This window comes from Schistocerca serialis, chromosome 2, assembly GCF_023864345.2.
Source record: "Schistocerca serialis cubense isolate TAMUIC-IGC-003099 chromosome 2, iqSchSeri2.2, whole genome shotgun sequence".
Taxonomy (NCBI): domain Eukaryota; kingdom Metazoa; phylum Arthropoda; class Insecta; order Orthoptera; family Acrididae; genus Schistocerca; species Schistocerca serialis.
In genome coordinates, this window is record NC_064639.1 from 962,111,849 (window position 1) to 962,133,991 (window position 22,143).

Consider the following 22,143-nt stretch of genomic DNA (forward strand, 5'->3'; position numbering starts at 1 on the left):
TGTCCCAGATTCTGCATGCAGACTTGCATGTATCAAGCAACTGTCTATTGTTTGCAAATCAACAATTCTAGCATTGAGTACTTTATAATTTTACATCTTATGTTTTTCTGAATTGTGTTGATGTTCATAGTGTATAATACATTCGTATTGTAATGCAATAATAGTTCTTTTAGATATGTAAGTAGTTCATCATAATTGATTACTGAGACATTATGCATTACCATGGCATTTCATACTACGTTAAAGTCTGTGTGATGAGAAATAAACTGGATTAGAAGTTGATATACTGATATTATGAAATGAAATGGATCTGTTTATGTGACCTGCAACCGTTGTATGATTTGAAATAATTTATATGCATGACAGATACGAAGAGGGTACCGGCAGCAATGGAGAAAGCTGGTCTGCTGTAAACAACTATTGCCATCAAAGAACACATCCACAAGCTACTATCAGTTGCTAGCACATTTAACAGGAATAGTGTGCAGTGGCTTCTCTTACCTGTTAAACTTGACTTGTTCCACATCCCTGGGCGGTCTGCTTCACCGATGGGATATACATAACATGATGTGTGAATAAATGAATAAAATAAAAATGGACAAAACTTAATTTAGTGGTATATTTCTTGCCAATAAGTGGCTCAGTACAAATGGAATTTATTAAAATTTTCAAGTACTTGTACATAAAAGTCAACAGTCTTTGTCAGTGATCTCAAATTTCTTAACTTGCTTATGTAGACTTTTACACTGTCTATGGTTTTGTTTCTTTTCTGTTGTGCTGATCTTCAATTTCATGTTCTGATGTGAGTCGTTGTCGAGCTTCCATATCCTTCTCAGAGACACCATCTTTCATTTCTTTTGCCATAGACTTAGGGAAATTCCACTCTTGAATTTTGGCTGATGATTTGAAAAGGTGTAGCAAGCCTGGAGCTAAAAGGATGCCTGCTGATATAAGGAAAACTTTCTTCCACTGTTCAGATGATTGCTGCAACAAATTATTGTTCATGTTAGAAAGTAATTAATTCCTGATAAATGTTGAAATGCTGCTCCTTGCTGGAGACTTAACACAAGAACTATTTGAGAGCTACTTAAGAAAATCTATTGGAGGAACATTTACATTAGCAGAATATAACATTTTTATATGCACTACCTTGAAGCAGGAAATCCATATTATTAAGGTCACAGCTATGCAGTTACATTGCCTATGGTATGTTAAATGCTGACTGCAAACCAAATTAAGTTTTGTATGTTCAACACAGGTTGTACAACTTATGATCAACTCTGACCTCCTCCACTAAGAAGATGCTTGACTGAACCCCCATGGTTTTTGTTTTATGAGTGTTAGGTCATGGTCCAAAGCAAAATTATGTGCTTAAAATTTCGTCTCCGAGTGCTTCAGACATCATGAAACGCTTTAAAGATTCAAGTAGCAGTTTCAAACTTGAAGAAGCTCGAAAAGGCGAAGCGTTTATTTGTATCCAAGCAATGGTCAGTTCATGACGTCATCAGACCAGCGACCTTTGATATTGAGTTTGTAGTAGTGAAGAGTTTGCGCTGTTTGCTTTATTAGCGCAAAAACCCACAACCTGTCTAATTTCAGTCCTTCTTCTGTTGTGTTATGCTCAGAAATAAGCCATCGTCCAAGGTGTGATGTCTCTAAAACAAAAATCTCCAGGGTCCCAAATACTGGCTGTGAAAGCCTGCATTGTGTACTGTGTGATTACAGTTTTTTCCTCAAATTATTTCGCTAGCATAGCTTGGAGTTTCTGTTTGTTTCCATTTTACACTGAATTTCAAATATTTCAGAGAATTAAGTAAATATGTTAATTCTAATTCACAATAACTAAACACGTAAATGTTGAAGAAAGTGCACCATTAGGATTACATTTCATACTAGAGGACATTCAATCAAATATTATGCTACAATTATTGCTTTCTCTAATGCGCACATTGTGTATATTGCCTTTAACTTCAGAACTGCTCAGTAAGATCTTTCAGTGAGTAGTACATTTGGCAAAGCTAGTTGATTAACTTTCTAACAAACATAAGTAACTGGGAATTAACTGAATTATTTAGTGTCCCATTTACTCTTTATTTGTAATTCACTACCTGTGTAGAGACCAGGCTGTACAGAGTGAGATGAGAAAAGTAAAAAAAAAAAAAATACTTGAAGGACAGAAGTGATTGGAGGAGATGGGGAATAAGTACATGGGAATGGGAAGAGTCAGACTAATGGTGTCTGAGGTTAGCAGACGTAAGGGCTAGCGTTGTTGGATGGATTGTTTCTATATAAGCAATTAATAGAAATTGCCATTAAGATGTGAAGATCCTGACGATATAGGCTGTGAAACAGCTAGTGACATCATTGAGTGTACATAGTTGAGCTCCTGTCTGACCACAGTTTGGTAGTGGGCATTCATAAGAGTGTCTATTGGTTATTGGCCATGGCCATGTAGAACACAGTCAGTGATTGTAGTAGATATGGTGAATGACACAATTCATTCAGAGGTGGTCTTGTTCAAGGACATAGACTGTGATGATGAAAATGATGGAACTGAAAGTAGTGTGAGATACATGGGACAAGCATATTGGTTTTTTGGCAAAGGCCTTGAAGACACAATGGCAAACAAAGAGAATCCCACTCTGGGAGGAATGGGAATGGATTTCAGCACCAAATTTCGACCCCAGGATATAATCGAAGGTAGGCGAAATCATAGAAGCGACTGTGGTTAAGTTGTCCAACGTGGTTACATGGTAGGTAAAGAAGGGAGAATTGGTTAACAGCAAGCGTGCCCTTGACTAATTGCAGGGCAATAATCGCTCTTCGTCACATACAAGTTTTTTTGATAAATAAGCTACGTTTCTTGCCATTTTCATATGCCTATTGTTTAACTCTTTCTGAATATGATTATCATTCTACTTTGCATCTCCTTGCAGCATTTTATACTCTCACAAATATTTTAAATTTTAGAGCTGATCTTCAAAACTAAAGTCAATTTAAATATTTTAGATAATTTTACCTTTTTAAAACATAATCAGGAGAAGACTGTGGACTGGAACTATTTGTAACTTAAAGAATCTGTGTTTACTTTTAGCACGAAGAAGTCATCCAAAATATGGCTTTTGCAATTGATTTCATTCCTATTTGTGATCTGTTCAGTATATCTGAAAACTTTACAAAACTTTTCTTCACTCGTTCCCCCATTCACACGACGATTTCAAAACTGTTTATGTGCTAATTCAGCTCTCGACACTAACTGTACGGTGAGTGGTTAATGAAACTCCTTCCATTATTTTTATGTCATCCACATTTTTTCAAAAATTATGTCTTGGTACAATTTGTGTTGCTTGCGTTTATCATTAATCAAATATAATGTTATTTACTTAATCTTGGAGGTTTAAAAATGCAGCAGTGCAAAAACCACGAGTCACACAGGACAAAATGCCACTAGATGCCAGTGGACAAATAATCCATCGAAGATTTCAGCAGACTCTGCAGGCGTTCATTGTGACTGTCCTCTTTGGTGTAACAAAGTAATGACGTATTCTTACATCTACCATCAAATGTCTTGTGAATATTAGTTGTGTACTTCATTATTTCTCCTCTCAGCTGTTCAAAATCATGTGTCATTAGAGGAATCTACACGCCATCTTTCATTGCACCCCTTAAGAAAAGTCACAATGAGTCATCCCAGCTGATTATAAAGAACTCTAAAGGGAGAGGACATCTAATCCTTACTGCAGAAATCTGCCATTAAGCTGGTCATGTAGAATGATACTCATAACTATAGCATTTCTTGTTCATCTTATGTCTTGTGTCTTTCAGTAATTTGTTAAAACCTTCCTTCACTACACATGGAACCTTCAAAAAATTTGTTTGTTGTGCCCAATTCGTTCCTGTGACTTTTTTCTGGATCTGTCTGTTCTCACTAAAAGAGGTGATGGCAGGATTGAAGGTGCAAAAAACCCCAGCGGAGAAGAAATTGTATAATAGGAATATGAAGCCTAATTTTATGATAATGTCTGTGGCATATTTAAACTCTGAACAATGAAAAACAGCTTGTTTAGACTGTGAAAATCAAATACTGATATTATCTGAAGTTTATACTGTGTACTTAAATAAACAGACTACAGTTTGCTTTAGCAGCATCTTCAACTTAAATAGCAAATCGTGGTAGGCACTTCTGAGTACTGATTTCCACAGTGACAGATGTTTACTATGTGGCGTGACAAAGCAGATGGATTCTTCCCATCTGTTATGTTTTCCTACTTCCCCTCCACCCTTCCACCCAAAAAAACTGCTAAATTTCATCTTATTTTCAATACATTTATCTGTTGTCATGTGGCACTTACTTGAAAATCTCATGTTCTTGTTTCCACCAACTTTTACTTAAATTTATTATTCAGGGTCTTATTTCAGTTGTTGTGGTTCAATTTATGTAAAACTGTTTTCATTAGGGTACAGTTAATTCTAAGTCACTGTTAACTGAAGTTAGAATAATAGTTCATAACATGCAAAAACCTATGAGCTAAGCAACATCAGTCAATAAAGTGACCTACACATTCGAACATTAAGCACTCTGACTTTCCTATAAAGTATCTGGAATTGCAGAAAACTAATTAACTTCTACAATAATTAAATTTAAAATTCTTGACTAGTGTCAATTGCCACGAAAGATTTAGTCAAAACCACTGTTAGATTCTGTACTTTGACTACATACATTAATACTTGTTCCATAGGTCATTAATACGACATTTCGTAATGATGTGGAATATGTCATTTTAACATAAGTTTTCTTTACACAAAGTAATCAATTCTGTTTTTTTACATTTACTACTTCTATATAAAAATTCATCTATTGAGTAGAAGGAGCTGTCATTCAGAAATTCTTTTAATTTGTTTTTAAATGTTGGTTGGCTATCTGTCAGACTTCAAACGCTATTTGCCAAATGACCGAAGATTTTTGTGGCAATATAATTCACCTCTTTTTGGGCCAAAGTCAGATTTAACCCAGAATAGTGAAGATCATCCTATCTTCTAGTATTGTAGCTATGCATTTCGTTGTTATTTTTGAACTGCGATAGGTTATTAATAACAAATTTTGTAAGTGAATATACGTATGCGAGGGTAATGTGAATATCCCTAATTTCTTAACTAAATGTCTGCAAGGTGATGTTGGGTGGGTTGCAGCTATTATTTTGATAACACACTTTTGTGCAGTGAATACTTTTTCTCTTAGTGATGAGTGACCCCAAAATATGGTGTCACATGAAAATAGGCGTAGTAGGTTAATTTACTGACATATTTATCACCAAAATTTGCAATAACCCTAACACCGTAAGTACCTGAACCTAACCATTTCAGCAGATCATGGATTGATTGAATTTCTCATCAGTGCACACACCCAGCAATTTTTAATATTCCTCCTTAGCAGCAGACTTCTGTTCATAGTCTATATTTATCAATGGTGTTCTGCCATTTATGGTACAGAATTGTACATACTGAGTTTTCTCAAAATTTAGTGACAGTCTATTTGCATAGAACCACTTAATTATTTTCTGAAAGACATTATTTACAATTTCCTGGGCTGATTCTTGTTTGTTGGGTGTGATTAATATACTTTTCTCATCAGCAAATAGAACTAGCTTTGCATCTTCATGTATATAGAGTGGTAAGTGATTAATATCTAGTAAGAACAATAAGGGACCCAAGACTGAACCCTATGGGACACCATTTCTGATACCTCCACGGTTATAGGATTCTACTGATTTTTGCAGGCTATCTGTACTGTTAATTTCAACCTTCTGCATTCTTCCAGTTAAATATGAATTAAACCATTTGTTAACTGTCCCACTCATACCACCATACTTAAGCTTCTCTAGAAGAATTTAATGTTTTGCACAATCAAAAGCCTTTGAGAGATTACAAAATATCCCAGTGGGTGCTGTTCGGCTATTCACTGCATTTAATATTTGATCAGAGAAAGCATATAGAGCATTTTCTGTTGAGAAGCCTTTCTGAAAATCAAATTGACATTCTGTTAGCACTTCATTTTTGCAAATATGTGATGCTACTCTTGAATACATTACTTTTTCGCGAATTTTGGATAAAGCTGTCAGAAGTGATATTGGTAAATAGTTGTTAACATCACACCTATTCCTTTTTCTACCAATGGTTTAACAATAGTGAATTTGAGTCTATCTGGAAAAATGCCCTGTTTCAATTAACTACTACATATGTGGCTGAGAATCCTTCTTATCTGTTGGAACAAGCTTTTAGTACTCTGTTGGAAATGCCATCAATTCCATATGAGCTTTTACTTTTGAGTGAATTTATTATTTTCCTAATTCCAGTAAGATGGGTGGGTTGAATTTCAGTTTTACCAAATTGCATAGGTATTGCTTCTTCCATATACTGCCTTGCTTTTTCTAATGAATAGCTGGATCCTATTTTCTCTACAAGACTTAAAAAATGACTTCTCGTTATCAAACTTTTCACAGAGTTTGATAGAAATACTGTGTTACTGTGCTCTCAGTTGCCCTGTTTCCCTTTTAAAAATATTCCATATTGTTTTAATTTTATCAGATGTGCTAATCTCACACATAATGCACATACTTTTGCACTTGTTAATAACTTTTCTTAATACTGTGCGGTAGTTTTTGTAATGTTTCACTGTTTCTGGATCATTACTCCTCCTAGCTGTGAGATACATTTCCCTTTTCTGTTTCTTTTTAGTAAGCCATGACTTTTTAATACTGTGCAGTACTTTTTGTAATGTTTAACTGTTTCTGAATCATTACCCCTCTTAGTTGTGAGATACATTTCCCTTTTCTGTTTCTTTTTAGTAAGCCATGACTTTTTAAATGGTTTCTTGCAATTATATTTCACTATTTTCTTAGGATAATTGTTTTAAAATATACTCACAAAGGTATCATGAAATAGGTTAAATTTTTAGTTATTATCAAATTTCCTGTACACTTCATCCCAGTCTAACTGTTACAAGTTTTACCTAAACTTTCAATTGTCAAATCGTTGATTTAGCACACTATTTTGGAGGACTATTTTGCATTACTATATGGAACTCTGTGTTTATTTGATTAAATTTATATTGGTCTATAAAAAAGTTATATATCAGTGTGCTGCTTTCCTGTACCACATGAGTAGGAAAATCAATAACTGATGTCAAACAGAAAGAACCAAGTAATACTTCGAAGTCAATCTTTCTATCAGACTCTTTCAGAAAACCACATTGAAATCCCCACAAACAATAATTCGTTTCCCTCTGTCTGACAGATAGCACAACAAACAACCCAAGCTTTCCAAAAATAATTGAATATTTCCCAATGGGGACCTATACACAGCTACAGTTACAAAAGCACCAGTATTTGGTTTAAGCTCACATGCACATGCTTCTATATGTTGCTCTACACAAAACATTTCGTTTCGAAACTTTTCCAACTATCACAGATTTTAACATATATTGCAACTCCTCCTCTCTCCAAAGTGTCTCTGCTTACATGTGCTGATAGCTTATATCCACTTACATTTACCATTTCCATACTTGTGACTATATGATGTTCAGATAGCCGTAGTACATCTATTCCACCCTCAGTTTCCAAGTCATCTAAATAAACAAGAAGCTCATCTGCTTTGTTTTTAATCCCCTAATGTTCTGATGCAATATACAAACGTTATTTTTCACTGTGCTTTTATGAGAATCGCCGGCCACTGTGGCCGAGCGGCTCTAGGCGCTTCAGTCTGGAACCGCGTGACCGTTACGGTCTCGGGTTCGAATCCTGCCTCAGGCATGGATGTTTGTGATGTCCTTAGGTTAGTTAGGTTTAAGTAGTTCTAAGTTCTAGGGGACTGATGACCTCAGATGTTAAGTCCCACAGTGCTCAGAGCCATTTGAACCATTTATGAGAATCTTGTGGCATACTAACATTATTTTTCACTGTAGTGTTATGAGAATTTTGTGATATTTTAACATCTCTAGTACGTGAAACTTTCTGGAAGATTAAAACTGTGTGCCAGACCGAGACTTAGGACCTTTGCCTTTCGCAGGCAAGTGCTCTAGTACGTACTTGTCTCAGCTTCTCATTAAGCTTGATTTCAATCAATGTTGGATGATTGGACACTGATCTTACCCTAAAACAGTGGTACTCCCATGAGTTTCAGAGCCACCTCTTAAAGATTTTGCTATCGTCCCGGCCAATTTACTCTTCCGTTTCCTGCTGAATGCAGGCCATGTCATGTGAAGTCCCACCTACCAGTACTATCACAAAACCAAACCTATGCCTGACAAAGTAGCTGCCCAAAGCAGCTGATTTAGCTCCATATTGACTCTCCTGACAGAGCTGTTTAATTGGGGCCGTTTTATACTGCGTGAAAGCAGGAACCAGGCCAACATTTGTATCATTCATCACAGACGCTTTTTTTACTAGGTCACACTCAATATTGTACCCCTGATACCTATCAATACTGCTTCCTGCTCCAAACACTACCACAACACATTTCTGCTCTGTAAAATCCTTGCACGATGATCCTACATTTTCTATCACTTTGCTAAGACATGCACTGGGCTTGAAAATACTTATGTTCTGGTACCTGTCAGCAATTTTTTTTTAGCAAGATCTGTCCCACATCTCTTCCATGGCTGCTACTTAACAACATAGCGTTCCTCCTACTTTCTACCTCTTTTGAAACTGTTGGTTTCCTAGTGAAAGTCTGTTGAGTGGTGACTACACTTACATTTACTTGAAACTCTTCCTTAGTGACTGAGGTAGCAAGGCAAATCTCTTGTTTGTGCCAATGATGAAACTGTCAGATACCGTTCTCTTTCTGTAGCCCCTGTTACTTGCTACCACTTCCGACCTGTCTTCACCCTTCTCCCCCCTTAACCTCATCAGTTGCTCAGTAGCACTATCCAATTCAGCCTTAAGGGCTCTAATCCTCCCTTCCTGTTCAGCTATCTTCCAATCCCTTGAAGATACTTTGCAATACTAGGAAGAGACGCATTTACTTCCCGAATTCCCATGCCACTACATACCCCCCAGTGTAACCATCTGTCACAACTGCTGTACAAAACCCAGAACTGACTTTCCTATGGCAACTCAGACACTTCTCACTCATCGTTGTTTACAATTTTTTGTCAAAACTTATCTAGGTAATAATAGTAATAATCAACAGATCACAAGAGTCACTAAAGTTATGTGGAACACTAATATACGGGTATACTATTAATATAATAACGTAATGCGCTTAAATTAACAGTTAAAAATCAAAACTTGCGTACCTGAATAACTAGACACAAGATCATGTATGTGTGGTGTGTACTTTACATGTTTTGAAAGGAAATAAAGATAGAACTTCAATCCTTTAATTCGTCGAGTAGATACGGCACTACCAAATATATGTGTAATGAAAAAACCTAAATTCTTCACTTAATACTTAAGCAAATGCCTTAAATTTGTATGTAAACCTACATCTAAAGTACATGGAAACTGGTCCTTAAGTTATATTTTCTTTTTTTTTTTTTTTTTTTTTTGAGAAATACTTTGAAACGAGTGAAACCTTCAATACTTCAATAGATAATACGTAAATACGAAACAGGCTCTAATTAACTTCCTTACAGTGCAATATTAACTTAATTGACGGTTATTATAGAATTAACTATTTATCTTCACGAGCTCAATATTCCAGCGTGTTTGGTCTGCGCCAGGGCTGCCAAAATACTTGTGCTGTCTTAATTTTTCTGTACATATAGAATTGATTGATTAACTCACCACATAATAAAATCATGTTATTTACTTTGATTTGAAACATGGCATTTGTTGAAACTTCCTGGCAGATTAAAAGGGTGTGCCAGACAGAAACTAGAACTCAGGACCTGTAGCGAGTGCTCTCCATATGAGCTACCCAAGCTCGACTCACGACTGTCCTCACAATTATAATTCCGCTAATGCTTTAGTAGAGCACTTGCTCCCAAAAGGCAAAGGTCCCAACTTCGAGTCTCCCTCTGCAACACAGTTTTAATCTATGAGGAACTTTCATATCAGTGCACTCTCCACTGCAGGGTGAAAACTTCATTATGGCATCTGTTCATGTAAATGACGAGAATCACATTCCAGAAGAAAAATAGTGTCCATGTATTTTCATAAATTTGTTGTCAGCAACATTTTCTGTAATCCAAAGTTCCACTGATTCTTGTTGTTCATCAAAAATAGGAAATTCTAACATAGCCAAATTTTAAAGCATTATGTATTTTTCCAGAAAACAATTTGCTCGTCTATAAGTAGTTGGACGTCACCCAAATAGTCAGTAAGCAGGTTAATATCTAACGGGTAACATGCAGTATGTCGAACAGGCGCTCGTTGTTGACTCATACTACAGTTATGCCCATTATATAAGAGAAAATATGAGCACCACCAACCGCGAAACTTAAGAACTAAAATGTGTAAAAACTTTCGTATGATCACAGCGCCCCTAATGAATTAGCATGGTGACTGAATTGTGTCGTGGTTAATAAGTATCGTGAAAGGTAATTGTCATCGAAACTAGTGATTGTTGGACATAGAGTATCTGGTTAGGGACTGTCTTAAATGAAACATCGATCTATAGTCGTCTTTAACGGACTGTGATAAATTTGAATAGTGACGTTTTAGATAAATATGAATTGTTAATCTTGTACCACAACAAAACAAGTTACTTCCCACTGTGTTTGTGCATGCTGGCCTGTAGACATGCACTAATGAATTTTTGTACTTTATAAACTGATCACTATAATTAACAGCTGAACTTCGCTAGGAATAAGTGTGTCTTAGTGTCATCTAAAATATGGTGTCAATTACATCAATGAACAATTACCATCCCACACTCGATTAGATTATCACCTTTGTGGTGATCAAGATTGGTGCTGCCGAGCTGACACTTCAAAATACATATCAGTTCTGTTGCAATGACAAAATTTAAATGCCAAAAGCATTATTGGGTTACAGAAAATCATAGTTATCGGATATTACCAAGAACAGCATAACTTACATTTTTGTATGTCAAAGCACCAACAACTGCAGCAGACATAAACCCTGGAGTCACACAGATCATATTACCGATGCCCACGAGTACACCTGGTCATAAAAAAAAAATCACAGTAAAATATCAACAGCAGACATTTCAAGAATTATTCATAAAAATGTGATTGTAAGAATTAATGATTCAACAAACATTTCTCCTCTGCACTTTTTGACTATATATGTTGACAGCAGACTAGCAGGACTCTGGAAACATAGATGGAATATCTGCAGTTGTGAAACTATCTGATACACTGAAACAATTTTAGGTCACTGTCCTGTATGAGTATGTTTACTTTCTCCTAGATTCCATCTAGTTTAATTCTAAATGTAATAAATAACTTCAAATAATCAGTGAATATATATATATATATATATATATATATATATATATATATATATATATATATATATATATATATATATATATATATATACAGATGGTCACATTCCATCTGAACTGCTAAGGTGAATGAGGAAATGGTCTGTCCAGCTAATTCTGCATTCACGCCATCCCACTGGCCTTTGCTAAGTTTCTGCCCACTGCCTCACATTACCTTTTCCCTTCTGTCTTCTGCACATAAGACTCCTTCTCCATTCATAAGGTGTACAACCTCCTCCGACCATTCTTCCTTCCACAGTCCTACACCCCTCATGCATTCTCTCTCTCTCTCTCTCTCTCTCTCTCTCTCTCTAAGCACACACACACACACACACACACACACACACACAGAGAGAGAGAGAGAGAGAGAGAGAGAGAGAGAGAGAGATGGAGAGGGAGGGAGAGAGAGAAGGAGAGAGAGAGAGATGTATACATTCTTTAGGTTAGTTGTTGCATTTCCATTATTATAAATTTATTATAAATACGATTAAATTCTTATATTTTACTACAACCCTCACTTATATACAAAATGGATGTCAAAAACAGTTTCAACTTAAGACTGAAAATGTAGCTTAAATGGTAGGCTATGAGAGCGAATCTGCAGATAGTTTATGTAGACTTTTTGTCTGTTCAGTGAGGAAATGCTGTATTATCCACAAAATGCTGTGAATTCCTTGCACTGACTGGTTCTATAACGAAAAATTTATCTGGTAAAATAGAGTAGAGAATATTTTCACTTACAAAAGTTTGCATGTCTTCTCCACGTATTGATTGTGACAAGGGGGTAAGAATGGTTTACTTCAGCATATCATTGCTTGATATGTATGAACATATGTACAGGAAGTTAAACATCTATTCAACTTCTGAGAATGTTTGAAGATAGAAATTCATGTTCCAGCTGAACAGAATGTAAGGGAAGGAGAGACTACGTACGAACAATTATTATTAATGGGGAAACAGTATTTTTCTAAAAGCCGGCTGGAGTGGCCGAGCGGTTAAAGGCGCTACAGTCTGGAACCGCACGACCGCTACGGTCGCAGGTTCGAATCCTGCCTCGGGCATGGATGTGTGTGATGTCCTTAGGTTAGTTAGGTTTAAGTAGTTCTAAGTTCTAGGGGACTTATGACCACAGCAGTTGAGTCCCATAGTGCTCAGAGCCATTTGAACCATTTTTCTAAAAAGTAACTGTTTTCTTTCTGTTTTTTGTTCCTCTACAGTTCTCATAGGAACAAAGAAGAACATGCCAATTTAAATATTTTGATTTTTTTACAGCTTTCATGTTACTTAATAACTGAACCTTGTGTTGTAATATTCAGTGGGTGTCAGTATGTATATGTGTAGTCTCTGTGAAGATATTGTGTGTAATGTGCTGTATTTAATAAATGAAGTATTTTTAAAGTGTATAAATGTTCGTAAATATTTGATGGTGTGTCTGGAGGCAAAGTTTAAAACCTTTTCTTGCAGTTCTTTACTTACAAAAATGGTTCTGAAGACGATACTGAAAAACATATTTCGAAATTGAAACAGTGAATGGCTATAGATATTGTAAATAATCCAGAAATGCTTAATTTATGATTTTAAAATATTAGGTTGTTACTATTTTTGTTTAAATCTTGTTGGATAATAATGTCTAGAGATGGCAGAACAATTGTTCATCTTACAAATCAGTTGTGGGCCTGTGACAAAACTTTGAAGACAAAGGATAATGATTTTAATAAACAAGAGGCCCTCACTACAGATTTATCCAGATAATCGTCTCAGCATAAATCCAATGAAGAGAAAGAATAAAAGAAATTAAAATGTATGTAACGTAAGGAATGCAAACATACAATTAAAGTATACAGAAAGTGGGTAGCTGATGGGAATCCTGCAAAACCAGTTAATATAGATAACAGTATGATACTTCTTACTGTTACTCTGTGGTGAACTTTGAACGCAGAAATGATGACTGCTACATAGACAAAGGTGCAGCAAGTCACATTACAAATGATAGAAAGTTTTTCAACAGGACATTCAGTATCTACAGCTAATGGTGACATAATTGAAGCAATCAGGAAAGGTGCAATACAATGAAGCAGCAGTCGGAGGAAAATGGTTCAGAGTTACTCTGGCAAGTGTATGGTATGTACCTCAGATTCACAATAATCTATTCTCTGTTCCTGCAGCACAGGACTCAGAAAGTAAAGTCATATCATCTGCAGTTTCATATCATTTGTAGTTTCAAGATTGGTCAACCCACTACATTAGTAGAAGTCCGTGATCACTTTGGAAAACTTTTTAAACAGGCTGTGAGAAATGTCAAAGCTACTTCCTTCAGTGAAGTCAGTGACAGTAGCAGAGACAAACACGAAAGGTTTGGATACCAGAATGAGTTTCGTGTGAAGTTCGTACTTAGAAGAGAGCTAAATATCAAGGTGTATGTCGACAGTGGAACCGCTGAAGGCTGTATTTAGGGCAAGGCTCACTATTTATCATGTAGAACCAACAAGAGGACAGTAGCACCAGGTGAGCTTTTTCAAATCGACCCGTTTTAAGATTTAGTGTCAGGATGTCGGTATTTTTTATTTTTAAAACATGGTTGTACAAAGCTTAGGAAAACATATTTAATCAAAGAAAAACGTGGAGTTGTAGAAAAGTTAACCCAGTTCGTAGATGAAGCACAAGCTGCGTCAGTGAACTCGAGAGTGACAATACAAAAAATTTGACAACAGACAAGGAAAGGAAATTCTTTGGAACGAAAGTAGAATTCAGCACTTCACAATGCTCTACACTTTGGAACACAATAAATGTTGGGAGGAAGAGAACTGTACAGTTGTTGAACCTTCCAGAACCATAATGCATGAACATGGAAATATTCCACAAAAGCTTTGGATGGAGATGGTGAACACTGCTGTCTACACATTGAGCCGAACAGGGCCCTTCAGTATTCCAGGAACTTGTATGAACTGTGGTGTTGCAAGAACACAAGACTGAAACATTCGTGAGTGACAGGCTCCATTTCCCATGTCTATATTCCGAAGCAACAGGAAGGAGTGAAAGGAATCCTTATTGAATATGATCACAATCAAGATTACAGAATTTATTGTGAAGAGGAGTGCAAAACCCTTAGATCACAAGATTTTATCTTTCGGGAGAGACCACTGGAGAGCGAGAAAGATCCACTTTTTCTAGTCTTAATCAGCAGGATCCAGCACCTCAGACTTAGGACCAGTCTCTTATTGACAGTGGGAGTGTTGAGGAAGACAGTTTCTTGAACGTAGATGAAGACCCTCAGGAGTAACATCAGGAAGACACAAGTGAAGTACCCTTACCATATCTACATGACTGTTTAACTCTTAGAACTCGACAAAAATTTAGAAACTATGTGATGCATATCTCAACATTTTTCCAGAAACAAGAAACGTGCAGCGAACCCATGAAGTCTGTTCGTACGGGTATCTGGAAAGAAGCCATGGATTGTGAAATAAAAGCTCCTCTAAAAATAAAACGTGGGACCTGGTTGAACTGACACCTGGAAGCACGCCCATTCCAACAGATAGGTGTACAAAGTGAAAACAAATGCTGATGGCTCAGTCAATAAATACAAGACTGGTGATTAGGGGTGATTAGGGCATGAAACGTGTACAAATTAACGTTCTCATTGCATTTCTTTGTGGTGGTTTGAAAATGAAATGTATATACAGACTGAAGCAGGCTCCTCGTTGCTGGATTGAGAAGCTCAGTAATCATTTTACGAAATTAGGCTTACGCAGATGTGAAGATGATCCTTTTCTTTTGATGAAACAGAAGGAGTGTAAGAAAATATTATTTGTGCTTTGTGTTTATTACAGTTTGATTGCGGCTAACAGAAAATTGGAACTTCAAGAATTTATCAGAGATTTAAGAGAAAAATTCAAAATTATTTCAACATCTGTATTATTTTTCTTAGGTCTGGAAACTGACTAACAAGAAGATGGACTAACACATAAGACGAATTCATTGCACAGAGAAGATAGAGCGCTTCAGCATGAGAAACTACGAGTCTGTAGCTACACCTGTTACTAAAATGTTTCTGATGTGTGGGACACAACCTGACACTGCATATGCTGCCAGTATTGTATCAAGAAATCTTGAAAACACAACAGGTCAGAGCTAAAAGAATTCTACGGTACTTGAGAGGCAAAACAAATTATGCATTAATTATAAAAATGGGATTTTGGAATTTCACACTGATAATGATCATGGTGGCGATATTGGATCAGCGAGCTCGACATCAGGTGTTCTTCGTCCGTATTCAGGTCCACTTATCTCCTGGATTAGTCAAAGGCAGTCTTCTTTTACCACATCCACAACTGAAGCTAAGGCTGTGGCTGTCACTGAAGCGGCTCGAGAAATCGTCAGCTTTAAGCAGCTTTCGATAGAACTGCATGAGTTAAAAGCAATACCAAAATAACAGATTGACAATGAAGCTGCTTTCCAGCTTGCCCAGAATGTTGAGTTTCATCACAGAACGAAAGATGTTCATATAAGGCATATCTTTGTTTAATAATTATTTAGTCCTGGTGACATTGCAATTTCAAAAGTAGACTCTCCAGAATAAGGTACTCATATACTACCAAAACGATTGTTTTCCATTAGAGTTCAGTATCTGGATATCAACACTGGAATTTGCGTTTTATTAAGTAAGGGTCAGTGATGATTTACGAGTATTTTAATTATTTGATACTGTTTGATAGCAAAAGCTTGTATTTTTGCATTCAGCAGTTGATAGTACGTATTTGTGTAGTTTCAGAGAATGCAGTGTGCACTCTATCGTATTTAATAAATGGAGCGTTTTCCCAGTGCGTAAATACATTGAAGCGCCAAAAGGTTGGTACGGGCATGCATATTCAAATTTGGAGAGATGTAAACAGGCAGAATCTGGCGCTGCGGTCGGCAACGCCTATATAAGTCAGCAAGTGTCTGGCGCAGTTGTTAGATCGGTTACTGCTGCTACAATGCCAGGTTATGAAAATTTAAGTGTGTTTGAACCCGATGTCATAGTCGTCGCACGAGTGATGGGAAACAGAATCTCCTAAGTAGCGACGAAGTGGGGATTTTCCAGTCTGACCATTTCACAAGTGTACCTTGAATATCAGGAATCTGGTAAAACATCAAATCTCCGACACCACCGAGCGGAAAAATATGCTGCAAGAACTGGACCAACGACAACTGAAGAGAATCGTTCGACGTGACAGAAGTGCAACCCTTCCGCAAATTGTTGCTGATTTCAATGCTGGGCCATCAGCAAGTGTAAGCCTTCGAATCATTCAACGAAACACAATCGATATGGGCTTTCGGAGCCGAAGGCCCTCTCGTGTATCGTTGATGACTGCACGACACAAAACTTTACGCCTCGCCTGGGCCCATCAGCACCGACATTGGACTGTTGATGACTGGAAACATGTTGCCTGGTCGGATGACTCTCGCTTCAAATTATATCGAGCGGATGGACGTCTATGGGTATAGAGACACATCATGAATCCATGGACCCTGCATGTCAGCAGGGGACGCAGAGGACTGTTAAGGCTGATGGAGGCTCTGTAATGGTGTGGGGCGTCTGCAGTTAAAGTGATATGGGACACCTGATACGTCAAGATACAATTCTGACAGGTGACACGTACATAAGCATCGTGTCTGGTCACCTGCATATCCATTCATGAGCATTATGAATTCCTACGGACTTGGACAATTCCAGCAGGACAATGCGACAGCCTACACGTCCAGAATTGCTACAGAGTGGCTCCAGGAACACTCTTCTGAGTTTGTACACTTCCACTGGCCACCAAACTCCCCAGACATGAACATTATTGAGAATATCTGGAGTGCGTTGTAACATGCTGTTCAGAAGAGATCTCCACCCACTCGTACGCTTACTGATCTATAGACAGCCCTGCAGGATTCATGGTGTCATTCCCTCTAGCACTAATTTAGGCATTGGTTTAGCGGCGCTTCTGCGTGCTCGCGGGGGGGGGGGGGGGGGGGGAGAGATAGCTACTCGATATTAGGCAGGTGTCCCAGTTTCTTTGGCGCTTCAGCGTATTTTTCACTAAATCTCAAAAGGTTATGGTTAAATCTTTGCAAAATATAATTAAAATATAATTAAAACGTATTAGACAGTTGTTCTTGACAGCTGCTTGACTCTGTTAAAATATGTTATGACAATGAAGGTTCTACTTCATGACAGGACCATTGGAGTGCAATGCAACACTGATTAACAGTTGCTGTAGCAACTAAATGTACTGTCATTTCCCAAATGCTATGCTTACTGGAGAAATTGGGACTGAGGTCAATGTATGTAGATAAAGCTCCAGCTGATTCAGCTCCACTCATAGCAAGAGCTGCAGTGAGACAAATAGTGGCCATCACTGAACTGCAGCCGGAGAAGGCCAATCCCAGCATGAATAGTCCTTGCAGAATGTTCACTGTCAACAGAATAACACAAGCAAGATAAGTACAATGAAACAGATCACCACTTAAAATAAAACTTAATAAGCTATGGTATATATTGCTCATTATATAACAAGTGTCAATGTGTCATTGATGCAATCTGAAGTTAGCTAGATACCAAAAAATATTTATTCATTCTAAAATAAATAGTGCACGAGGTTTCACTTATTTCTAGCAGTGCTGTCAGTTTTGTGCTTCTGATTCCTCAGTATGAAATTGCTAATATGAAAAATTTCATTATTTTTATTTTGTACAAATAAATATTTGATTTTTCTATGGTTTTCCCAAATTATTCTAGGTGATTTCACGAATGGTTCTATCCAATAATACTATTCATTACTAAATTTGTTAAATGAAGTAAATTTTCATCCGTATATTTTACAATAACGTTTTCATTCTGGAGTTTCATTCTTCAGTGCGTCGGCACTGAAGAGACAGTACACTTCAGTTCAAGATAGCGAAGTTTTATTAGGCAGCACAACAAGAAGATAAATGACTGATATCACATGTACCGTTATGAAATGGTAATTAAATCAAGACCCTAAGCTGTCGACAGGCGTTGATATACATCAACGGGGACAGTTGAAAATGTGTGCCCCGACAGGGACTCAAGCCCGGGACCAAATGCTTACATGGCAGTCGCTCTATCCATCAGAGCGACAGAGAGCACAGAGGATAGTGCGACTCCTGGGACTCATCCCTTGCAAGCTCCCTGTGAGACCCACATTCCCAACTTAATGTCCACACACCATATTCGTAGTGCCCCTGCCCATTACACTCATTACTCGTGGCAGACAATCTTACCGAGTTCCGTAAGAGTTCGGGCAATGCATCCAGCACAGAAGAATAAGGTCAATGGCCGGTTAGCCTTAACTATATGAAGATGGTATCTGTTCTTTCGGACTGCATACACACCAATGCTCGCACTGCTGCAGGTAGAGGCGTACTGTCTGCTGGAGATCGTGGTCTTCCAACCGTTGATCGTTCACAATGATGCCAATGAATAGGTGTGGAGTGACCTGCGAGCTGGGTTCGCTACAAGACATCCCCACGAAAAAAATGAAAATAAAAAAATAAAAATAAATGTTTTTACTGACTTGAACTACGAGTGCCTGGCAGGTCGAAACGGAAGCTTACTTTCCTTCTGCAACGCATTTATATTGTTGCTGGATGATGGTGGGTTGGCTGGTATTATGAAGTGACTGCCACATCTGGGTGGTCGGTGTCTGGTCGGTTCCCACGTGGGAGAACCTACTATGGATGACGTAGCAGATCTCACAGCTTCAGTGTGACCTACATCCTGCGTCCATGGGTGACCTGCCCTTGTTGGTATCTTTAGCACTTAGGTAGGTGTACTGGGAATGGGCGATGGACACGACGGACACTACTGTGCCTACCCCTTCGATGGAAAGAGTGAGTGTCCTATCATTTCGTCCCGTAACTGTTTATGGGCCTTGTGAGGGCACTTCCATTGCTCTGCGCAGCGGGCTATACTGGAGTAAAACAGACTCCATCGTTGCCAGGTATTTGGAAATGAAAGTAGCCTTTTTTCCATGTTCTGTAGTTCCATTCAGTGGTATAGCCTGTATTTGCTTCTGAAGTTCTACGAGGAAATGTTGAATATAACGAAAGTGGCCAGGGCGTTATTTGAAAAACTCTCCTGGTAAAAGCGGAGGTTCTTTATATGCCAACTGCGCTGGGGAGGCATACAGGTCTTCTTTTAATGCACTGTGCAGTCCCACAAGCATTTCTAGGAAGATGTCAATCCACGAATACGTCGTGTGGCGCATTATAACTACCTTCTAGGAACAGTGACTCTGCAGTGCCGTTTGATATGGTGAAGTCCTTGTCAGGTGTATCCATTACAAACGGGCTGTTACACGAAAGATATCTACCGCCAACTGACTAGCCTGGTTGGAAGTCGCTTGCTGAGCACAGCCAACACGTGAAATACAACCACATGTATAGGTGTACGCCACGTTCTCTACAACTTGCGCTTCCAGTTGGAATACCTTCGGCCACCATGTCACCTGCTGGACATATAGATTGATTGCCGTGAAACATTACCAGTAGTTTCACGCAACTTGGAGTGGACCTACCAAGTTCAGGTGGATGTGAGAGAACCGTGCCTCTGGAATGTCAAAACTACCCAGTGGAGCTCACACATACCATACTATCTTCTACTTTTGGCAAGCAAAGTATTTCTGAATCCATATACGGCACTACTTCTGCATACTGGGCAACACAAAATCCTGCGTTATTAGCGTCGTAGCACGAATTCACCGATGTCTGACCCTATGTAGAGAATTGAAAACCTGTCGTCGCAAACATCCCCAAATAGTGACTTATGTCAAGCACTCATTTTGGGAACTGGTAAGTTGCAAGTGTGGTGGTGCACTCATCTGGCAGTCGGTTGCGGAAAACAGAAATCCAAGAAATGTAATTTCATTAGCACTGATGACACGTGCACCAAGATTTATAAGGTTTCCACAGTCATCAAACCTTTAGGAGGATGATGAGGCCACCAATACATCGTTGGTCTATGCAAAATAAAAGTCCAGTCACCACAAAATTTCATCGATAAAACTCTGTAAAGTCTGTGGTGGATTCCATACTTGTTACGATATGTATGGGAATTCAGACAGTCCAAAAGGCGCCGTTATGGCGGTTTTATGGATGTACACTGTTGCCATAGGCGTTCTGATGCAGCCTTTTAGTAGTTACAGGGCCGAGAAAAACAATGTACCCCACCAGTTGGCAAGCAAAATCTCTGATGCATCATATCAGTTAGCAATTGTCTGGGCACTGAGTCCTCTATAGTCGCCAGAGGGGTGTCAGTCATCCAATTTCTTTGGTACAGGTGAAAGAGAGGGGCCCAGGTGCTTTCTGATAGTCGTGCCATGCCTGCTTGGATCACTGCATCGAGTTCTGCTTAAGGACTGGGCGTGGTCCTGATGTAATGCACTGTTGAGTGGCTAGGCGATGACGGAACTCCAGTGGGTCGTATGACTGATGGAAACTTATTGAGCGGGCACTCCAGTGCCGCTGGATCAAGTCTGCAACTACAAAACGCCACTCAAATGTTCAAATGTGATCAGTCAGTATGCAGCTATAAACGAATCACTTGCAGCTGCTAAATCATAATATGTGCGTGGCTGCGATTGGCACACCGTTGCTTTGGAAACACACACACATCCGAGCCAGTATCGACAAGATTCTGCATGTTAGTGGTCCTCCCCATTATCTGGTGACTAACTTGGAGGCCAGGAATGAGAGACTGGTATTCACATTTCCTGAAAACAGCCGGCTGGTGTGGCCGAGCGGTTTTAGGCGCTTCAGTCTGGAACCACGCGACCGCTACGGTCGCAGGTTCGAATCCTGCCTCGGGCATGGATGTGTGTGATGTCCTTTGGATAGTTAGGTTTAAGTAGTTCTAAGTTCTATGGGAGTGATGACTTCAGATGTTAAGTCCAATAGTGCTCAGAGCTATTTTAACCATCCTGAAAACAATTTGTATCTATGTGCTCTGTCACCAGAGCGACGGTGGTAAAAATACTGGCTCTAGTCTGGCGAGAGCGAGGTATGTGCATTGCTTTCTCTGTGTGATGTGTGGTCCCTTCATTTGCATATACCGAGGGCTGTGCACCCATCAAGGTGACGTCGTCCAGTCTGTCCCTGGCTGGCATTGCAGTAAACATTTGTAGCGTGGTAGTCTCAGTTACCGTGTCCATAATCTCCACCAGCTTGCTCAAGTTCGCCTCTTGTGTTACCACTAGTAGGGTCCGATGCATCTCTGGCAAGTTTGAAATTCATATCGATTATAAAAATGGGTGCAGAATGTCTGGTCTGGCCAAGGTGTGGAGGTGATGCAGGAACTGTGACGGCTCCCTACCGCCAATTTCCTCTAAACTAACTAAAGCATTCCATGTTAGTGATGGAAAACCGCCAGAGGAGCCCGCCTTTCAGTAATTCATACTTTCTGGGTGCAGGCGGATCTGTGATTATGTCACTAACCTTGCTGGTGGAGTGGCTGTCAAGTAGAGCTACCATATCTGTACATTTGATGGAGTCTTGTGTTATCCCGGAAGTGACGAAATAGCTTTTGATGTGTGTGAACCGAAGTGACAGACAATCCATCCAGAGGATTGGTGCTTTAAATGCCACACAGTTCACTTGTGCTGCTGAGATCATCTAAGAGGGTGGCGGCAGGTAACAGGACTCGTC

The 22,143-nt window shown here is 38.7% G+C and overlaps 1 protein-coding gene across 1 annotated transcript in view; it reads right to left on the minus strand.

Annotated features, from left to right (window-relative positions):
• Positions 1–709: 709 nt before the first annotated feature.
• Positions 710–22,143, minus strand: part of LOC126456572 (sialin-like) — a 158,568-nt gene continuing 137,134 nt past the window's right edge. The window contains exons 8-10 of the mRNA XM_050092317.1: positions 17,739–17,894; positions 11,041–11,126; positions 710–984 (exon numbers count right to left, since the gene is read on the minus strand). Coding sequence (XP_049948274.1) covers positions 751–984; positions 11,041–11,126; positions 17,739–17,894 — 476 coding nt within the window. The 3' untranslated portion in view covers positions 710–750. The remainder of the gene's footprint in view (positions 985–11,040; positions 11,127–17,738; positions 17,895–22,143) is intronic.